Source organism: Carcharodon carcharias, chromosome 2 (genome assembly GCF_017639515.1).
Source record: "Carcharodon carcharias isolate sCarCar2 chromosome 2, sCarCar2.pri, whole genome shotgun sequence".
Classification (NCBI taxonomy): Eukaryota; Metazoa; Chordata; class Chondrichthyes; order Lamniformes; family Lamnidae; genus Carcharodon; species Carcharodon carcharias.
In genome coordinates this window covers 94415592-94438987 of record NC_054468.1, presented here as the reverse complement: position 1 = coordinate 94438987, position 23396 = coordinate 94415592, and the positions used below count along the sequence as shown (strand labels likewise).

The 23396-nt window shown below is 40.9% G+C and overlaps 1 protein-coding gene across 6 annotated transcripts in view; it reads right to left on the bottom strand.

The window, feature by feature from the left end:
• Positions 1-23396, bottom strand: part of sept2 (septin 2) — a 78089-nt gene that overhangs the window by 12206 nt on the left and 42487 nt on the right. For 5 of the 6 annotated variants that reach the window (XM_041204428.1, XM_041204435.1, XM_041204420.1 and 2 more), the window contains exons 4-8: positions 22240-22326; positions 20937-21060; positions 18799-18933; positions 16645-16762; positions 4418-4519 (exon numbers count right to left, since the gene is read on the bottom strand). In XM_041204428.1, coding sequence (XP_041060362.1) covers positions 4418-4519; positions 16645-16762; positions 18799-18933; positions 20937-21060; positions 22240-22326 — 566 coding nt within the window. The remainder of the gene's footprint in view (positions 1-4417; positions 4520-16644; positions 16763-18798; positions 18934-20936; positions 21061-22239; positions 22327-23396) is intronic. The other variant, XM_041204455.1, reaches the window with a different exon arrangement.

The following is a 23396-nucleotide window of genomic DNA, read 5'->3' as shown; positions in this document are numbered from 1 at the left end:
CACCAAAGCAAATTTTCATTTGAATTAACACCAACATATCTCAGAAATACACCGATTTCTCTACTTTTACCTCAGAGATGGATTAAATAAAGTCCCAAATCTCAACAAGACAATGTGCTAATCTACTGAACCTCAGTTCCCAGAATATAAATAAATCTGATGCCTCTCTACCACTGATTTAGCTTCCTTGGAAATATGGATGGAATCGTATCCATAAAAACCCAGCAAAACTCAGACCACCCAAGAACAAAACTGATTTGACACCAACATGTGTCTTAATGGTCAAAAGAACCATTCTTCTCTGAAAAAAAAAGTTTACCTAAACACATTTACAGAAATGCACAAGGACTGATTTATACACCTGCCTTATAAATATAACCTGTAAGAGCTTTCATTATCATAATTCAATGGGGCTGATTAATCTTTGGAATTATCTCTTATCAATTAGTCAGAGCAGACACAGACGTAAGCTGCAAAGCTTTGGGAGCCATAGGCCCAAAGTTACCTGTTGCCTTCAAGCCTGCTACACTTACCACACATCATGTCTCAAATTACTCAGACTGTAGTTACTTTTTTTCAGCAAATAACCTTTTAGAATAATTTGTATCTGAATGAATAGTATCTGCTGCCATTGTCTCCCCAGGGAGCCTATTCTATGGACTTGTTCACTGAAATATTATCTTCACAGATTCATTTCAAATTTACACCCTTCCAAGTCCAGGCCCTGTCCTCTGGTTCTATTGTTCTGGACAAGGTGAAGCAGCTCATCACGGTTGGTATTGTCTATTCCCTTTAAAATTCAAAAAACAGTAATCATATCACTTCTCGACTTTCGTTTTCCTAGTGAGAAAATGATCAATTTACATGATCAATCCTGACAAGCAAATCCTTCCACCCCTTCACTCTCATCACACAATTCTGTATTTTTCAATGGAAACAGCAGAGAAATTTTAGGACTTAATTTTCTGCTCCCATTGTTATTATCCATTGCCATATTAAGCTGTTAGACAAAAGAATTTAAGAAGAGTTAAGATTTTCAAGGAGGTACCAGGTACTACTCTTGGGCTCAACACCAAGGACCAAATTTTGCTAACTGGTTCAATTGGAAAGGTGTTCCATGGAAAGGGAACTTTTCCAAGGCTATTAATACACGGTTATCCGCGCTGTTGAGAGCAAGTCTTCAAAAGACTGCTTCCACAAAGAAAGAATTCCTTTACAACAGAGACTCCTTGCAGGAACTTCAGTTCACCATTTTCTCATCTAGCTATGTGACACAGTGATGGGAGCACCAAGTGGGATCAAAATCCCCGATAGGTTTCTGTGCAGCTCAGAACAAATATTTGACAATTTGATTTTTGAGGACTATCACTGCTACCAGATGCTTGGTATTCCTAAATTCTGTTGCCTGTTTTTGCCTTTGTCTGTAATGCAGAGTGCTTTGTACACCATTTAATGTTTCCTTAAAGAACAGAACACGGTAGAAATGCAGCACTGAAATTTCTCGAGATAAATGAAACTTACCTAATGTTTTAGACAAAAATATCAATGTGGTCTTAAGACTGCACTGCCTGAACCAACCAGCAAAGCATGAAGCTCATTAATGTTACAGGATGAACATGGTGTAAAATGGTTTCTGTGATGTTAGTAAGATATTAATAATCAAAAGGAGATATCTTCAGATAGTTGAGGTGGCTCTGAAAAAATAAATTGTCAAATATGCAGCATAGTAACCTAATCTGGCACACCATTGACAAGTCAACCCATACTCAATATAAAGGTCTGAGAATCAAATCACATTCAGTCAATGGAGCATCATCAAGACTGTGAGTAAAACCTTGCAAATGAGCTGGGTATGGAGAAAACGGAAAGAAAGCTTCAATATCATAAGGCCAAGATGCATTTAAGTTTAAGCTAGTGAAGTGCAGAAGGGAGAAAGGAATAGAATATTGGTAGGACAAGATGAAGTAAGGTAGGAGGCAGCTTAAGTAAATCAAAATCAAAGACTCAAACTCATTTTATTACTAAAAATGTTACCCCACAAAATCTATGAAACAGCTGAACAAATTAATGAGCTTTTGATTCTGAAGGATTCAACTCAAAGTGAGGCTCTAGGCAGAAAATATAGAACTAAAATTCTGATAACTCAAAAACCACACTTCACATCCTGATACAGGATCAAGAATGAATTTCTTCCATACTGATCTCACTTGGGTTCCTTTGCCTATTTAGACTCAGTTCACTGTGAACCTTTCCCCCTTGATAAAACAGTTCAGCCAGATAATCGCAAAGCCTGTTTTCATATCAAAAAGCATATTTGCACTTAGTACCATAAATATGGCTTCATTTTAGACCTAGGATTTAAACTAGCATTCAGTTTGAATACTCCTTCCTGTTGGCAAAGTGCACGTGCCACAGGGAGGGGACGTGATCTAGTAGTGTTAAGATTACATCTAGAACTGTCTGGCACTATACAAAGGTAAGAATCGCCACTGATCTTGCAGGAACTCTCTCAATAAGGAATTGCTGACCACTCTTCCACTGGGTTAAAACCACCACTCCCCACTCCTAATCAGAGCTCAATGTAATAAGAGAAAAGCCTGGATTTTTCTCTGTCTAAGCAAATCTCATCTATGGTTTGTTACAATCATCTCTCAGGGCTGAAGTTTTATTTTACAAAATGGAAGGACCTGGCATGATCTGGACACGTGAATGCTAATCCGGGATTTTTAAAAAAAAAATCATAAGTTCGGGGCTGTCAACTACCAGGCCTCCTCCAAGCAATCACCAGACCCATATTGTACTTGAGATGGAATTGTTTGTTTTGAACTGCAAAGAACTTTAATTAATGAAAAGCTGGGAGACAAAAAGTAATCATTTGGAGAGAGGAAAAAAACTTAAGTTGTGAACCTGCTTGTTTTGAAGACAGTCTTGTTGGAGGAGAACAAGCTGAGGAAGGAAGGCTACCTTGACTGGCTCCCCCTCTCTACCTTGCCTAAAATTGTGTGGCACTACCAACCTGTAGCCAGAGAACCTTTATCTGAGTGCAACTAGTCTGCATTTAGACCTGCAAAGCTGAGACCAGTGGCAAGAACGTCCAGGTATCCACTGGGACCAGCAGCCCATCTTCACATGAGAGAACTCCAGGTTCTCAGCATTGAGACCTTGCGGACTTAATCACTTATAAGGCCCAACCTCCATCTCTGCAGAGTGACTATGTTTGCCCTTTGTTGGTCTGTGTATGTGTGCGTATGCGCGCTGGAGGAATTCTTTAGGAAGAGACAAATAGTCATATTTTCTGATTACAACTGTGTGTTAACCAGTTCTGGCTGTAAAAAGAAGTTTTGTTTAAGATAAATTAATCATTGAGTTTTTGAAAGAAGCTTGGTCAGCATCTATTTTCTTCTGGGTACTAGGAGTATAGATACGCAATTGGCCATTTTAGTGAGAAAATTGAATATTTAAATTAATGGTACAGCCTGTGGAGTGTGGGGCTTGATATTTGTGCACTCTTCCCATCCCAGTCATAACAGGTTTCAGTAACCTCAAGCCTGACGTGAAGCTCTTTACAATCCTTCAAGGCCTTGTTAAAAATATTATCCTACCTATGAAATGGGGGGGGGGGGGTGGAGATGTGGCAGGAGGGCAGAAGCATAAGCACCAATAATTAATTATTGAAAAGGACCTACAACAGGACAGACAAATCTCAATTCCAGCTCTGGCATCAGCAATAAACCGAAGGTTTCCAACTTCTTATGATTCTCAATAAGCAAGGGGGTAAAAGGTTATCGGGGGCAGGTGAGAATGTGGAGTCGAGGTTCCAATCAAATCAGTCATAATATTATTGACTGGCAGAGCAAGCATATGGGACCGAGTGGCCTACTCCTGCTCCTAATTTGTATGCTCAATGTAGTAGCAAGATACAAACAAAAACTCTTTCAAATGTTTGCCCAACTCAAAAAATTCTAAATAGTTAGACTACATTTGCATTATCAAAAGCGAGGCTCCCAGGATTTTGCTTTGCTCCAAACCAGATCTGACCTTGATGCTGAATTTACACTTCAGTGCCATTGCAAAACAACACTATATTGGCCTGAGTATAATGGAATACAGCCTTAAAGAATTAAAAGATTAATTTGTTTTCTAGCATCAGACAGTTTACAATGGTAGGAGTAAACAAATTCGAGTATGATCAGAACAAGAGCAAAGGCAAGATTTTAAAAATCTCAAAAGATGTCATTGGGTAATGCCCTGGTGCTACTTATCCATTTGGACAACAGCCCATTCATTTTCAGGTGAAGGCTGAACATATAAAGATGGCTATAAATTTCCAAAACATACTCAATGCAAGAGCATTAAGAGACCCTCCAGCTGCTCATCAATCACAACTCATTAAGTTTTAATTTCTGTTATTAAGTACCTTAAGGACTCGAGTTTGCTCCTTGAAATCCTCATCCTCGTCGGACTCCGCATCTGGAAGGTGGTATATCCTAATACTGTGCTCCTCTATCTCATCAAGGATCTTAAAGAAATAATAAACATGACAAAATAAACAAAACAGGAATATAACTATCAAGTCCCTGCCACATACTGGTTAAAGAATTCAAAGTCAATTTTTAATTACATAGAATTGAAATTGTTTTGGGGATCACATTTCTCAATTGCATCTACATATTGTTGGTCTTATTGTTGGATATTCATAAGTAATGGCAACTGAATACTTCTATTGGCTTTACAACCCATGCTTTCTTGATGCTATTCCACTGTTTCTTCAAATCAGTTTCCTTGCTCATTAATAACACCATCTACAGCAAAGAGTTACCAAAATGAACATTGATTCTATAGAAAGCGAGTCTGGGGGAATTACTAGTGGTAAATAAGGAGACAGCAGACAAATTGAACAGGTATTTTGCATCGGCCTTCACTGCAGAGGGTACAAGTAACATCCCAGAAATAGCTGTACATCAGGAAATGGAAGGAAGGGGGGAATTCAAAATCACGATCACCAGGGAAGTAGTACTAAGCAAATTGTCGGAAGTGCAGGCTGACATGTCCCCAGGTCCTGATGGACTTCATCCTAGGGTCTTAAAAGTGACAAGTTTTTAAAAAATTCATTCATAGGATGTGGACATCGCTGGCTAGACCAGCATTTATTGCCCATCCCTAACTGCCCTTGTTCAGAGTGCATTCAAGAGTCAACCACATTGCTCTACATCTGGAGTCACATGTAGGCCAGACAAGGTAAGGACAGCAGATTTCTTTCCCTAAAGGACATCATTGAACCAGATGGGTTTTTACAACAATCGACAATGGTTTCATGGTCATCATTAGACTTTTAATTCGAGATTTTTATTGAATTCAAATTCCACCACCTGCTGTGGCAGAATTCAAACCCGGGTCCCCAGAGCATTACCCTGGGTCTCTGGATTACTGGTCCAGCAACAATACCACTACACCATCACCTAGAGAGTTGATGCTTTGGTTTTAATTGCCCAAAATTCCCTAGATTCAGGGAAGGTTCCACTGGATTGAAAAATAGCAAATGTAACTCCTTTATTAAAAAAAAAGAGGGAGACAGAAAGCAGGTAACTACAGGCCAGTTAGCTAACATCTGTAATAGGGAAAATGTTAGAAATAGTAAGGTGTTACAGCAGGGCACTTAGATAAATCCAAGGTAATTAGGCACAGTCAACATGATTTTGAGAGAGGGAAATCACATTTAACCAATTTATAGGAGTTCTTTGAAGAAACATGGACTGTGGATAAACGGGTACCCGAGAATGTACTATACTTAGATTTCTAAAAGGCATTTGATAAGGTGCCACAAAGGTTATTGTGGAAAATAAAAGCTCATGATGAGTGGTGTGCCACAGGGATCATTGCTGAGGCCTCAGCTTTTTACAATTTATGAAGGAACCGAAGGTATGGTTGCTAAATTTGCTGATGACACAAAGATAGGTAGGAAAGTAAGTTGTGAAGAGGGCATAAGGAGGCTAGAAAGGGATATAGATAGGTTAAATAAGTGGGCAAAGTTCTAGCAAATGGAATATAATGTGGGAAAATGTGAAATTGTCCACTTGGGAAGGAAGGATAAAAAAGCATATTATCTAACTGGAAAGAGATTGCAGAGCTCTGAGGTGCAGAGGGATCTGGCCGTCCTAGTGCATGAATCACAAAAGGTTAGTTTGCAAGTACAGCAAGTAATTAGGAAAATGAATAGAAAGTGTTTTACTGCAAGGGAAATTGAATACAAAAAGCAGAGAGGTTATGCTTCAGTTGTCTAGGATACTGTATATAGTATTGGTCTCCTTATTTAAGAAAGGATGTAAGTGCACTGAAAGCATTTCAGAGAAGATTCACTAGACTAATACCTGAAGTGGGTGGGTTTTCTTATGAGGAAAGGCTGACAGGCCAGGCTTGTATCCAGTGAAGTTTAGAAGAGTTAAGAGGAGATTTCATTGAAACACAAGATCCTGAAGGGTCTTGACAGGGCGGATATAGAAAGGATGTGCAAAGGCAATACAGGACTTGCATATTGATAGAAATGCTATGCCCATATGCTCATTTGACATTGCTAGCCTATTCACCAATGTTTCACTTAAGGAAGCCATAGATACTTGCGTTGCAGCACTAAATCATGGCGATTTAGACCCACCACCACTGCGTGAATCAGTATTTATTGAACTTATGAACTCGGCAACTCGCATAGTTGAGTTCAGTTTTAATGACACCATGTATGCCCAAATAGATGGTGTTGCCATGGGACTCCCTCTAAGTCCAGCTTGCACAAACATCTTTGTTGGGTTCCATGCCTTCAATAGAACAACACCCAACCTCCTACCCCTTGCATATTTCCAATATGTGGATGATACATGCAGCTGCAGATTTAAATGTAATAATTTCCTTCCATGTTGTAATGGGCTCCATCCTGCGCTCAAATTCATCTTTAAAATGGAGCTAATAAACTCCCCTTCCTTGATGCACTAGTTCAGAAATTTTAAAAATACTCATCAAACACAATTGATTACTACAGTATCCCAGTACAGAGCTCACTGAGGACCTCTGCTAACCATAGCCTGGTACTGCAGCATTTCAGAACCAAATGGATGTGCAAAATAGCTGGCCAAATGGAATTGAAAAAAGATATTTGTCAACACTGCCTATCTTTGTCCAACTTTGAAAACTATTTTCTTCTCCTGTGTCCTTATTTTGTTATATTGCAAAGATGGACAGTGCTGAAAAATGTCTTTGGAAACACACCTGCCCAAGACATCAACTATTTCACTCAGATCCAACAAGTCGCAGAATGATGCAGTACTAGGATTGAAACACTGGAGGTCCTTAGTAGTTGTGTGTCTTGTACCACAGGCTAGAAACTGGAGCTTCTAGAAGCGGAATAAGTGGATAATTTAGCATTTTAATTTGCTCCCACAGAGCTTACAATATTTTTTGATTCTTGTCACACAGTCAGTTTCTACAGTTTATTCACTGGAAATTTCAAGTCATCAATTTATTTCAAACAGAAGAAAGCAGTAAGTGCACAATTAACTAGAATATATTAACAGGCTAATAAAGGGGAACCCAAAATCATTTATAAACAGTAAAAGTGTCATCAAAGGAAGGCTGAGGTCAATTAGGGATCAAAGAGATCTTGTGAAGGCAGAGGCAAGGCTTATATACTAAATGAGTACTTTGAATCTGCTTTCACCAAAGAGGATGCTGTTAATATAACAGCAAAAGCAGCAGTGTTTGGGGTGGCATCAGTGGCTTGGTTTCAGAGTGTGGTGTGCCTGACCACAGGACACTCACCTACTGGCTTACATGGACTCTATACTTACTGGGAACATGAGAGTATCAAACAGCTTTTGTAACTTGTGTTATCCTTATGAATCTGTATATCTGTAAAGGTATAACTGTGGGTGAAGGAGCATTGTAACATAGTTAATCTTTCATTTATTAAACATTTTATTCTTTTGTTAAAAGTTCATTAGCTGACTCCAGTGACACTGTTCAGTAGCCACTCTCCACATTTCTAAACAAAACATAAAAAAAGTTAGGATCTATCAACCTGAGTTCCATCCTGGGATTTGATTTACCCAGTAGTAACATTAAGAACAAAGAAAAGTACAGCACAGGAACAGGCCCTTCGGCCCTCCAAGCCTGCACCAATCATATTGCCCGTCAACTAAAACATTTTGCACTTCCGGGGTCCATATCCCTCTATTCCCATTCTATTCATGTACTTGTCAAGCTGCCTCTTAAACACCTCTATCATACCTGCGTCCACCACCTCCTCTGGCAGCGAATTCCAGACACTCACTACCCTCTGCATAAAAAACTTGCCCCGCACATCACCTTTATAGTTTTCTCCTCTCACCTTAAATCTATGTCCCTTAGCAATTGACTCTTCCACCCTGGGAAAAAGCTTCTGACTATCTACTTTGTCCATGCCACTCATAATTTTGTAAAATTCTATCAAGTCACCCTTCAATCGCCGTCGCTCTAGTGAGAACAATCTGAGTTTCTCCAACCTCTCCTCATAGCTAATAACCTCCAGGCCAGGCAGCATCCTGGAAAACCTCCTCTGCACCCTCTCCAACGCCTCCATATCCTTCTGGTAATGTGGTGACCAGAATTGCATGCAATATTCCAAGTGTGGCCTAACTAAGGTTCTATACAGCTGCAGCATGACTTCCCAGCTTTTATACTCAATACCCCTGCCAATGAAGGCAAGCATGCCAAATGCCTTCCTGACTACCTTATCCACCTGCATTGCCACTTTGTGACTTGTGGACCTGTACACCCAGATTCCTCTGCCCTTCGATGCACTTAAGGGTTCTGCCAATTACTGTATAATTCCTGCCTGTATTAGACCTTCCAAAATGCATTACCTCGCATTTGTCCAAATTAAACTCCATCTGCACCCAAGTCTCCAACCAATCTATATCCCGTTCTATCCTTTAACAATCCTCTTCACTATCTGCAACTCCTCCAACCTTGGTGTCATCTGCAAACTTACTAATTAGCCCAGTTACATTTTCCTCCAAATCATTTATGTATACCACAAACAGCAAAGGTCCCAGCACTGATCCCTGCGGAACTCCACTAGTCACAGCTCTCCATTCAGAAAAGTACCCTTCCACTGCTACCCTCTGTCTTCTATGACCAAGCCAATTCTGTATCCATCCTACCAGTTCAACTCTGATCCCGTGCGACTTTACCTTCTGTACCAGTCTGCCATGAGGGACCTTGTCAAAGGCCTTACTGAAATCCATGTATATAACATCCACTACCCTTCCATCGTCGATCATCTTTGTCACTTCCTCGAAAAACTCGAAAAAGTTAGTAAGATACGACCTCCCCTTCACAAAACCATGCTGTCTCTCACTAACATGCCCATTTGCTTCCAAATGGTAGTAAATCCTGTCACGAAGAATCTTCCCCAATAATTTCCCTACCACTGACATAAGGCTCACCGGCCTGTAATTTCCTGGAATATCCCTGCTACCCTTCTTAAACAATGGAACAATATTGGCCATTCTCCAGTCCTCTGGGACCTCACCCGTAGCCAGTGAGGATACAAAGATTTTTGTCAAGGCCCCAGCAAACCCCTCCCTCAGTATTCTGGGGTACTGGCCCTGGGGACCTATCCACCTCAATATTCAAGACGCCTAACACCTCCTCTTTTTTGATCTCAACATGATCCAGGCTATCTACACACTCTTCCCTAGATAAATCGACCGCTAAGTCCTTCTCTTTGGTGAATACTGATGAGAAGTACTCATTTAGTATCTCTCCCATTTCTTCTGGCTCCGCACACAGATTCCCACCTCTGTCCCTGAGTGGGCCCATCCTTTCCCTGGCTACCCTCTTGCCCTTTACATATGTATAAAAGGCCTTGGGAGTTTCCTTAATCCTGGTTGCCAGTGACTTTTCATGACCCCTTTTAGCCCTCCTGACTCCTTGCTTAAGTTTCTTCCTACTTTCTTTGTATTCTCCAAGGGCTTCATCTGTTCCCAGCCTTCTAGCCCTTAAGAATGATTCCCTTTACTCTTTGACTAATCTCACAATATCCTTCGTTATCCAAGGTTCCTGAAACTTGCCATGCTTATCCTTCACCCTTGCAGGAATATGCCGGTCCTGAATTCTTATCAACTGACGTTTGAAAGCCCCCCACATGTCAGTTGTTGATTTGTCCTCAAACATTCGCCTCCAGTCTAGATTCCTCAGTTCCTGCCTAATATTGTTACAATTAGCCTTCTCCCAATTAAGCACCTTAACCCGAGGACTCCTGTTTTCCTTATCCACCAGTACATTGAAACTTACTGAATTATGGTCACTTTTCCCGAAATGCTCTCCTACTGAAACTTCGACCACCTGGCCAGGTTCATTCCCTAATACCAGGTCCAGTATTGCCCCTTCCCTAGTTGGACTATCTACATATTGTCTCAGGAAGCCCTCTTGGATGCACCTTACAAATTCTGCACCATCCAAACCCCTAGCACTAAGTGATTCCCAGTCAATAGAGGGAAAGTTAAAATCACCCACCACAACAACCCAATTGCTCTTACATCTTTCCAAAATCTGCCTACATAACTGTTCCTCAATCTCCCACCGGCAATTGGGAGGCCTACAGTAACCCCCCAACATTGTGACTGCACCCTTCCTATTCCGGAGCTCTACCCGTTTTACCTCGCTGCATGAGCCCAACGAGGTGTCCTCCTGTCGTACAACTGTGATATTCCCCTTAACCAGCAGTGCAACTCCCCCACCTCTTCTACATCCCTCTCTATCCTGCCTGAAACATCTAAATCCTGGAACGTTTATCTGCCAATCCTGTCCATCCTTCAACCAAGTCTTTGTAATAGCAATAACATCATAGTGCCAAGTACTAATCCAAGCTCTTAGCTCATCTGCCTTGCCTGTTATACTTCTCGCATTGAAACAAATGCATTTCAGACACCCAGTCCCAATGTGTTCAGTAATTTCTCCCCGCCTGCCCTTCCTCTTAGTCCTACTGGCCATATTCACTGGTTCCCAGTCCTTTATTTCACCTGCTGACCCACTGATCTGGTTCCCAACCCCCGCCATACCAGTTTAAATCCTCCCAAGTCACACTAGCAAACCTCGCAACCAGGATATTGGTGCCCCTCCAGTTTAGATGCAACCCGTCCTTCTTGTACAGGTCCCACCTGCCCCGGAAGAGATCCCAATGATCCAGATATTGGAAACCCTCCCTCCTACATCATCTATTCAGCCACGTGTTCAGCTGCACTATCTTCCTATTTCTAGCCTCACTGGCACGTGGCACAGGGAGTAATCATGAGATTACAACCCTAGAGGTCCTGTTTTTTAAACTTTCTGCCTAACTCCCTGAACTCCCGCTGCAGGACCTCGTCACTCTTCCTGCCTATGTCGTTAGTACCAATGTGTACCACGACCTCTGGTTGTTCTCCCTCCCCCTTCAGAAAGTCCCGTACCCGATCAGAGACATCCTGGACCCTGGCACCAGGGGGGCAACATAACCATCTTGGTGTCTCTTTCATGACCACAGAAGCGCCTATCTGAGCCCCTGACTATAGAGTCCCCTATGACAATTGCTCCTCTGTGCTTTGACTCCCCCCTGCTGAACAACAGAGTCAGCCTTGGTACCACTACTCTGACTACTGCTGTTGATTTCCCCGATAGGCCATCCCCCCCAACAGTATCCAAAATGGTATACCTGTTAGAGAGGGGGACAGCCACAGGGGATTGCCCCTTCTAGTGGTCACCTGTCTGTCTGTACCTTGAGTGTGACCACGTCTTTAAAACTCCTGTCAATGATGCTTTCCTTTAGCTGGGATCACAACGCCTTCCACCAATGGGAAAAGTTTTTCCCTATCTTCTCTATCCAGATTCTTCATGATCTTGAACACCATCAAACCTCCTCTCAACATTCTCTTCAAAGGAGGAGAACTCCAGCTTCTCCAATCTATGTAACTGAGGTCCCTCATACCTGGGACCATTATCAGAAATCTTTCCTGCACCTTCTCTGAAACCATCACATCCTTCTTAAACCGTGATGCCAATAATTGGACACAATATTCCAGTTGAGGCTGAACCAGAATTTTATAAAGATTCATCTCAACTCCCTTGCTTTGTACTCTATGGGTCCAATTACAAAGCCCAGGACTCATTTTGCCTTTTTAACCAATTTCTCAACGTGCCCTGCCACCTTCGATGATTTGTTCACATACACCCTCTGGTTTCTCTGTTCCTGAACCCCTTTTAGAATTGTACCCTTTACTTTATATTGCATCTCCCTGTTCTTTTTACTAAAATGTATTACTTTGCAGTAGTGTTAAATTTTATCTGCCAGCTGTCAGCCCATTCCACCCGCCTGTCAATGCCCTATTGAAGGTATCCTCCTGACAGTTCCCAATATCTACTGTACTTAGATTTCCACATCAAAGATTATTTCAGAAAATAAAAGCTCATGTTATAGGGGTAATATATCAGCATGGATCAAAGATTGGCTAGCTAACAGGGAACAGAGGGTAGCTATAAATGGGTCTTTTTCTGGTTGGTGGGATGTAACGAGTGGTGTGCCACAGGGATCAGGGCCGGAGCATCAACTTATTACAATTTATATAAATGACTTGGATGAAGGGACAGATAGTACGGTTGCAAAATTTGCTGATGACACAAAGATAGGTAGGAAAGTAAGTTGAGAGGACATAAAGCAGCTACAAAGTGACCAGGCAAAGACCTGGCAAATGGAGTATAATAACGGCAAATGTGAAATTGCCCATTTTGGCAGGAAGAATAAAAAAAGCAGCATATTATCTAAACAATGAGAGATTACAGAGCTCAGATTCAGAGGGATCTGGGCATGAATCAAAACACTAGTATGCAGGTACAGAGAGCAATTAGAAAAGCTAATAGATTGTTATTGTTTATTGCAAGAGGAATTGAAGGCAAAAGTCATATGCTTTAGTTGTACAGGGCACTGGAGAGACCATGTCTGGAGTGCTGTGTACAGTATTGGTTTCCTTAGTTAAGGAAATATATAAATGCATTATAAGTAGCTCAGGGAAGGTTTACTACACTAATACCAGGAATGGGCGCGTTGTCTTATGAGGAAAGGTTAGACAGGCAAGGCTTGTGTCAACTGGAGTTTAGAAGAGTAAGAGGTGACTTGATCGAAACCTTTAAGATCCTGAGAGGTCTTGACAGAGCAGATGTGCGGAGAACGTTTCCTCTTGTGGGAGAATCTAGAACTAGGGCTCATGGTTTAAAAATAAAAGGGTCACTCATTTAAGACAGATGAGAAGAATTTTTTTGTGTTGAGTGTCTTTGGAACACTCTTCCTCAAAAGGTCTTGGAAGCAGAGTCTTTGAATATTTTTAAAGCAGAGCTAGATATATTCTTGATTAACAACAGTGAAAGGATATCGGGTGATTGTAACCTCTCACCTACACATCAGCCATGATCTTATTGAATGGCGGAGCAGGCTTGAAAGGTTGACTCCTGCTCAGAGCTCATAATTGCATGTGCTGCTTTATCTGCAAATCTTGAAATTGTGCCCTCTACACCCAAGTCTCAGCCATCAACATATAATCAAGAAAAGCAGGTGGTCCTTGTACCTGTGCTGGAAACACTGATGTATACCTTGCTCCAGTCTAAAAACAATTTACCACTACTGTTTCCTGTCACTCAGCCAGCTCCATATACATGTTGCTACTGTCACTTTTATTTCATGGGCTTCAACTTTGCTGGCAAGTCTATTATGTGGCACTTTATCAACAGCTTTTTGAAAATCTATATTCATGACATCAACTGCATTCCCTAAGCAACACTCTCACCTCAAAAAAAGCACAAACAAGTTTGCTAAACATGAGTTATCTGAACAAATCTGTTCTGGTGCTCTTCAATTAATCCACCCTTGACCAACTGTTAATTTTGCCTTGTACTATCATTTCAAAAAGTTTTTCCAAGAACAAGGTTAAACTAACTGGCTGGTAGTTGCTGGGTTGATCATTATAACCTTTATCCTCTGGCACCACTCCTGTAGCTCCGGAGAGTTGGAAAATTATAGCCCATACCTCCACAACTTACATCAATTTCTCTCGGCATCCTTGGATGCATCCCGTCTGGTCCTGGTGACCTATCAACTAGAGTACAGCAAGCCTAATATCTACCCTTTATCAAATTTTAGCCCACTCCACTCAACTACCTCCTCTCTCAATACAACTTTGGCAGCTGTAAAGACAGGAGCAAAGTAGTTATTTAGAACCACTGCCTCCACACATAGGTCTGTTTTATGGTCCCAAAGCAGCCCCACACCCTCCTCTTACTACCCGTCTATTATTAAAATGCCTGTAAGACATCTGGATTCCTTTCATGTTAGCTACCAGTCTCTCCTCATACTTTCTCTTTGCCCCAAATTTCCCTTGTCTCTTCCCTGCTATACTTCCTGGATTCAGCTTGGTTCTCACTCGTATTATCCATCTGATATCTGCTATATGCACTTGCTACGATCCCTGTAGACATCAATAATGTTTAAAAGAAATGTGAACTTCCAATTAATAGCTGAAAGAATGGCACATTAAGATTTCACATTAAGTCATTTACTGTAACAAATGATTTAAAACTAGTGATATTAACTAAACACTATCTTTGAAGGCAACTTATACTTTAAACCACAGAACGAAAGAGTTACTTATTAGCCCACTCAAAAAAAAACCACTTCACAGACATACTTTACACTGTCCTTTACAAAGACATTCAATTTTCCCAGACTCAAACCAAGTGATTCTTAGCTCCTGAGGGTTTATTCCTCTTCATTTCTTTTCTCAGCCTGGTAACTTGCAATCTTAGAACTGTCCTTCAGTGAGCTTTCTTTTCCTGAAGACTGTCCCTCTACCCCAAGCTTGGCAACTCTTCCAGCCTCGTTTTAACTCCCCACAAATTTGGTCTTTTCAATCTAAGCACAAGCTTCTACCCACATTCCTACAGGGCGAACCAGAGGTACTTTTTTAAAGCTCTAGCTGCTCTCTCTCCCAGATCCAGACAGACTCCAAGCAATAATATTCAGAGATATTCTGGGCAAGCCTATAACTTGATCTGTACAATGGCTTCCTCTGCATCCTTCCTCATGGCAACATAAATCACATAGTCCTTGTATCTAGGTTGAAGTGCTAATTAGTCATCCTTGAGAGCCCAACTCTTTCATCTTAAGACTAAATGGACAGTTTAATGTACAACTGCTTACAACCTAAAATTCTCAACACTTTTCTGGGACTTTGGAGACTCTCAGTCCCACTCGTAATACACAAGCTGCTGCCATTGTCTCCAAGCGTAAATACCTTGCACCTTCTTCCCAGTAAAATAATCTAAGCCTTCCTTTGATTTCCAACAATCAAGCCACTAAGGCTTACTGTCGGACAGACTTCAGAACAGATCATAGGATCCTCTTTATTTTACCTTAAACTTAAAGACACAGTACCAAAACAATCACAACAAAGTTATGAAGGACAGCCATGTGGACTTGTAACACTAACTGTTTCTTGCTCCACAGATGCTGTCAGACCTGCTGAGTTTTTCCAGCATTTTTTGTTTTTATAATCGCAACACCCTTTTTCTGTTATATCTTACTCTGTCATTCACCATCCAAGGAATTCTGACTTTGAATATCCTACCTTTCCCCCTCATGGGAATGTGCCCCAACCATACCGGAACCATCTCTTTAACGGCATCCCAATGCTCAATTACAGTTTTGTCTTGTAATCTTTGATTCCAATTCACCCAGGACAGATCCATTCTCAAACCACTGAATTCTTGAGGGAGGGCAAGAACAGAGGGACCTGGGGCCAAATGTACACAAAATACTGAAGGTGGCAAGACAGGTTTGAGGCAGTGGTTAAAAAGGCATATGGATTCTGAGTTTTATAAAGAGGGGCATAGAGCACAAAAGCAAGCAAATTATGGTGAACCTTTATAAAATAATGGCTTGACCCCAACTGGAGTATTGTACCTAATTCTGAACATCACACCATAGAACAGATGTGAAGGCATTGGAGATGGCCAAGAAAAGATTCATGAGAATGGTTCCAAGAATGAGGGACTTCAGTTACACGTATCCCACAAAATGAACCCAGGCCAACTATGGCTTAATTCCAGGAGCAAAATTTCAGAAGTAGATTGCTGTTGAATGATCTTTTACAACTGAAGAGCATAACTCAAGAAACAGCAGCTGATTGAAATATTGAAATACAGAGTGCAGCACATTGCACCAATGGACAGGACACAGGTCTGTGCGTCTGATTTCCTGCATATTAAGTTCCTGATTTAATCATATTCACTTGGAGCAGTTACTCAGTGTAACACAGCATAAAGAGAAATAAAACTACGAGGCCAAAGTACTGAGTAGACCCCACCCACTTGCCAGGCAGAAGGCTCTGCCTGAGGTCTTAACATCCCAGGCAAATCACAAATGAAAGTTCAAGAGACGCATGAAATAGCAAGATTACAAAAAGGCAAGTGACAGGAAGGGGGCAACCCCAAGATTGTATGAGACATCATTGCCCTATATTAAGTTTTCACTGGTAATAGAGCTCCAAAATTTTAGTCTGAAATTTTAGTGAGCATACTGGTTACTGTGCCTACCCTTCTTTTGAGCCTCTCTCTTTCCTTCAGTGTAAGGGTGTCTGCCTTTGCAATGACAGGAACAACGTTCACTTTATTATGTATAGCCTTCATGAACTCCACATCCAGGGGCTTCAGTCTAAAAAAAACAAACACAATTTGATGAAGTGCTGCACAACAGACGTGTGAGCAAAATTAGGGCTTGTGGAATAAAAGGGAAAGACGCAACATGGATACAAAATTGGCTGACCGACAGGAAACAGTAATCGTGAACAGTTGTTATTTGGACTAGAGGAAGATTTATAGTGGAACTCCCAGAAGTCGCTGTTAGCAGTCTTGCTCCTCTTGATTTATATTAATGAACCCCAGTGGCGTACAGGGCACAATTTCAAAATTTATGCATTATACAAGACTAGGAAGTATTGTGAACTGTGTGAAGGATAGTATTAAACTTCAGAAGGACAAGCTGATTGATGGAATTGGGCAGACGAAATTTAATGCAGAGCAGTGATTCTTTTGATAGGAATAATGGGAATAGGCAATATAAAATAAAGGGTATGATACTGAAGCAAATGCAGAAACAGAGGCACCTTGAGGCATATGTGCAAAAATCATTGGAGATGGCAGGGCAGGTTAAGAGAACAATTAAAACAGCATACAGGGCCCCAGGCTTTATAAATTCTGTCATGTTTGTACTCTAGAGTACAAAAGTGACAAACTTATCATGAATCTTGCTGAAAAAAGGACTTTTTGTCAAAGCTTTTCAGGACAATTTGCAAGAAAATGCCAATGTCAGGGGAAACAACAAAATTCTGTCATTGCAGATAGAAATAACATGCAGACACATTGCGCCAAATGACAGCCATACACTGGTTCATTCTCTAGGGCAATGTCTTGACCAGAATTACAAACAATGCTTGACAGTTAACCATCAGTCACCATCAACTGGTGCATTCTCCATGGCAATGCCTCTACCAGAGTCCACTTGCCAAACAATTTGTACTCTCTTCTCATACATTATAAATTTGTTGTTTCCCGGCATTGGCATTTTCTTGCAAATTGCCCTGAGTGCAAGACTTTGAAACAAAAACTTTTTTTTAGCAATACTCAAATTCTGTACTACCAAACAACTATCTTAGCATGAATCTTTATAAAGCATTGGTTCAACTGGAGTAGTGTCTAGTTTTGGGCACCACAATTTGGGGAAGATGTGAAGGCATTAGAGAGGGTGCAGAAAAGATTCACAAGAATGGTTTCAGTGTTGAGGAACTTCAGTTACATAGATAGATCGGAGAAGCTGGAGTTGTTCTCCTTGGTTGAGAGAGATTTGACAGAGATATTCAAAATCATCAGGGGTCTGGGCAGAGTAGGTAGGGAAAACTCTGCTCCCACTGGCAGAAGGATTGAGAACCAAAGGACACTAATTTAAAGGTGACTGGCAAAAGTAATGGCAACAGGAGGATAATTTTGTTTTAAAAATGTAGCAGGTTAGGATCTGGAATGCACTAGCTGAGAATGTGGTGGAGGCAGATTCAAACTTTCAGTAATCAAAAAGGAGATGGTTTATCTGAAGCTGAAAGAATTGCAGGGCTGTGGGGGAAAAGGCAGAAAAGTGGCACTATGTGAATTGTTCTTGCAAAGTGCCAACGCAGACAACTGGCTGAATGGCCTCCTTCTGTAATCATTTTATGATCCTACAACAGATAATTGGAAGAGTTTGCTGATAGGCAATCTTAAGCATTATTCATGTGGGTCATAATTAAATAAGAAACACAGGCAAGCTCAGGTTATGCGTGGTAGATTGAAAGGGAGAGAAAGCAAACAAAGGAAAAACTATAACAAATAGAAATAAATATTAAAAACTGAATTTTAAGGACAGAACAGACTCTTTCACTCTCAGTTCAGGAAGCTTATTGACCAGACAACCACAACCACCCCAACTACCCAAAAAGCTTGGTATCAGCAGTCACATGAGCTAGTTTCTTAATTCCAACCAGAGGTTGGATGCATCATTGCAAGCCACTTTCTGCCCAATTGGTAGTTCAGGCCAGTCAATAATTTGAAGCACAGAAACACTGCAATGACTGTGAGCCACTCCTTTTCTTTATTCAGAGTGCTTCCCATGACAACTGTTACCAAATTATTTCACGACATTGAAACGATAACCATGCTTACCCATGGCCGAAAGGAGAGATGAAATAAAAGCAGCAATGAACCCGGTTATCAATAATGTGGCGTCTGTTTAATCCACTTTCATCATGCAGGTACCGCTCAAACTGCTCATCAATGTATGAAATAATTGTCTTAAAGCTGAGAAAGGTCAGAAAAAACAAATCAATAGGCTGGACTGGGACAAGCAAATCTTCAACTAGCAATCAAAGAGTTTTATACGGCATCTGCAGGGGCAATTGCAGAATACCGCAGCAATTCTTTGAACCTATTACTCAGTATGCCAAGCATTATTAATTTCAATTTTTACTCCAGCAATCCCAATATCAAGCTGCCACAAGCTGCAGGTAGTATGGCCTATGACAATGCCAATGTTAGCAAGGACAGATATCTGCAATTGCGCTGCAGCTGCCAGCCACCACAAGCATGTGTCACTCACCAAAAAAGATTCTCACCACTGCATATATCTGCATTACATACATCTGCTAGTGGTTTATGTTAGTCACAAGCAACAATTATTCATCATTGCATTTGCTATCCACAGAAGCAACAGGCCTGAATCAGTCACAAACTTGTGCCCTTGAATTCACCAGACATAACAGTGGCAGAAAAACACCACAATCTGACTGCAGGTGAGGCACTGCAAAGTCAAAAATTGACATTATAAAAAAGGATTTAAAATGTAAACAATTATTTAAAAGGAATTAAAATGTACAGGACACCACAGAAAACAGAGCCTAACTGTGGAAGTGTGGCCAGAATTATTTGTTCAGATTCTGTAAGTTTTGATTTTGAAAAACTGGTTTCCCCTGTAAAAGGATTTGCCAGCAAGAAACTGCAGTTGGTGTACAGGTCTACAGTCTAGCCCCTTCATCACTTCCAACCAGCATCACCACAACATTGCAGTCAGCTAGCAGCAGAGTACAGGCACCATAGTTAGCCTATGCGGACACAGCCTACAGGTTGGACAACAATTAGTTAATCAGTAATTCCTACCTGTCAGAAAAGTTGAGATGCAAAGTTTCAGAAGCCCTCTCCTGATTCATGAAGTCACATCACACTGCTTCTCAAATCACAAAGGGTTTGCAGTGTATATTGATTCTAATGAAATTACACACTGACATTTGCCACACCATATAGAATGTTTCTTAAACCAAAGTTACCTTGTTTTTCCAATATGATGGCATTGCTGTTGGCCCAAACTCAGCTGGTGCACGGGCCCAGACCCCAATGCACTGGAAGAAAGTACAAGCCAACGTGCATTGAACATGTGCAGCGCTCACTGGAATTTCAATTGTACTTCATATAGGCAGTTATTAGTTGTATATTAATTGTTCACTTGTATGCAGGTAGTGGGCATTAACTGGGCTTCATTTGAGCACATATAGTGACATAATTATTGAAATTGTGGTGTGGTTGAGGTAGGAGTTATAAGCTTGTAATGTTGCACTCTGCAAATAATACAAGACTGAATAAAACTTTGTCCCAGTGCTATCCTCCACCACTTGGCTAAAAGGAAATGAGTAGCAGTAATATCCGAGGGCAGATAAGATTCTTTAGACCAGGCATAAAGGTGAACCATCTCAGATGGTCTGCAATAGGCAATTTTGCACCACACCTATTTGGCTATAAAAGGCAAGAAAGGAAAAATACTGTATATGACAATAATTTTGAAATGAAGACTTTTCTATGATACACAATTGTTACAAGTAGCTTGTACTTTATTACTACACAAAATTAGAGAAGTACTAAAATGCACTGCCATTCACAACGAATATTAGAGGGAAGGGTCTGTCAATTTGTGAAAGACTGCCTACAGGTAAACAGAATAACTAGATTAGGACAAATATCAAGTGCAGCTCAATGTAGAAAAATGCAAGTACAGTAATTTTGGAAAGCAACATGTTTTATAAAAAGTAAAGTATGTAATGGATCAGCAGATCAGAGGCACCTTTTGTGTGCAGATATACAAGCCATTAAAAGTGGCAGCAAATGCTCCTCTATATGCAGACTTTTGCTACACTAATAGGACTGCTCAGCTAACAAAATGCTAGAATCCAAAGGTTAAACAAGCCTTACACTTGTTTGTTAAAAATGGGATCACAAAACCCATTCCAATTGCAATTTACAACAGGTTAACATACCAGTCCTGGCTGTTAATGGCATCCCCATATCCTGGTGTGTCAACTACAGTCAGACGCAGCTTCACACCACGCTCTTCAATCTCTACAGTCGAAGCCTCAATCTGGACTGTTCTCTCAATTTTCTCTGAAATAAAGACATGTATTTGTGAGGCATGGTGAGATCAAATCGGTGTTTCGTCAGCAACACACTTTGGATTTTTCCAAATGTGATAGGGTTTACGTAACTTGGCAAGTGAGACATCCCAATTTAGCTCCTTCCTGAGACGCTACATCATCTCCAGCTTGGAGGGTGGACAGAGGCCTGCTCTGGGATCCCCACCAAATTTGTCAAAAAGCCACAGATATGTTTAAAAGTGACCGGGGTGTGGTGGTTTTAGGGATGGTGGTGTCATTTTTACTCTTCCTTCCTCCTTGTGAGTACATACTTGCTCCCAAGCTCAATGTCACAGCTGGCATTAGTAGCCAGATGAAGCACAATGGGTACAAGCTCACATCCTGCCTTTCTGTAGCACGGGATATTGCACATGGGCCAGGTTATGAGATGATAAATTTCACTTCTCCCTGCATGACCTGTACTGCAAACTCAAGATGCATAAACAACTGTCCCACAATCTTTGGTTATGCTCATCCCAAGTCCAAAAATCCAATGGAAAGCTTGAAAAGAGCCACATGTGAGGAGGAGAGGAAGAATGGCAAGAGGTACAAAAACAGACTCTCAGCAAAGCAAGATCACATATTTAGTGTTTATTACACTCTACCTAAACTTCATTCCTTCACAGATAAATGCTGGAGGAACTTGAGCCAAAAGGTTACCTTATTCCATATATTCTGCTGCCCCTGCATTCAGCCATTCTGGACCATGGTCCAAGAGGCAGGGGCCATGACATGTCCTGCAATTCTAGAGAAGGCTATGTTTTTTGGCCTAACCCACTGGAAAGTGAGTTCCACCACCCCAAAATAAGGTCAACACAGCTCAACTGCTAGAAAATACATCTCTTCTCTGTGCCAACATGAAGACCTGCACTCAAATCATACCACTGAAGGACAAGTTTGACTTGCTACTGCTTGGAGCTGAAGAAATACCATTTCTGGCAATATTTACCACAACGTACCCTGCCAACACAGTGATCTAGCCACCAACCTCAACAGTCATGACAACTAATGAGAAGAGACCCCCTCCATCCTCAAGAAGCTAAATTAACAAATTAGATGCTATATCTGTGACTCATATATCCCAGTTCAAGCACTGTTCAAGCAATATTAAGAACAGTTATAAAAAAAAATTCATCCCCCAACACCATACCTGCAGCTCCAGGGATAACTCTCTCAGGGTAGAGGTCAGTCAGGAAGAGGCTGTTAATTAATGTTGATTTTCCCAGGCCAGACTCACCTGCATAGAAAACAATCACATGAAAACAGATAACCCCCAGCCTTCTGTATTAACTAATGTATTTGACCTCAGATGCCGACTCGTTGGGAAAACTTAAGATTTACAACTTCATCCAGTTTGAGAGAAGGAAATCAAGAGTGTGAAAATATACAGTCAAAAACAATTTCAAATGCTAAAATTGCAATTATGTTGGGCTGTGTGGAGTATTGTATAAAAACTGTTGGCTATTTCCAAATCCATGTCAGTCCACTTGGAGCTCCTTACTGGTAAATGCAAGATTTGACATCAAGTCAATATGAAGTATATTGCATGGTCCTTGAGTCCACAATACTAAATTGCCCATAACTGACACTACTCAATTAAAGACATTATAGAATGAAGCTGATGTTATACCAAACCTTAATGCATTTTAAGAAACTATGTAGGGGAAGTTACACTGTGCATAAATAGGAATTACGATTTTATTTTATAACACAGCTAATCTTGATATTACTTGGTGATTTCTTCTCCCGGCATCTAGTGATTACATCAGTGATTTCTGGTTTAGATGCAGGGTTTAGCTCCTGCTACAATTATATATTACAATCTTGGAATCTCAGGACTGAATTTCGGACAGACAAGATTATGATTAGTAATCAAAGACAAACACCGATATAGAAAACTTGCAGACTGGGCAGTCAAGTGGCAATGAAATTCAACAGATAAATGTGAGGTTAGCATAGCTGAGCTGAATCAGTGGGTGGTTTTTCACTAAGTTCTATGTAATCCTAGGCATTTATGCTCTGCTGCATAAGCTCTGAAAACCCTGTGAGCTCCCAACCTTCTTATAAGCAATGCATGCAACTCCCAAGGGACTGCCTTACCAGTTGTCAATACTTTAAACCAGGCCTAATCTCTCAAAAGCCTAGGACTTATATCCAGAGAGCTCAGTTCTTTAATCTTTACTCAGATCTTTTTCTTTTGGTTCAGCACATGTGCCACCTCGCTATACATGTAGGACATAGGCTAAGTGCTCTAGATATCTGCTATATTCCTTCTAGCAGTGACTTCACTGCCCAGCTTCCCAACCT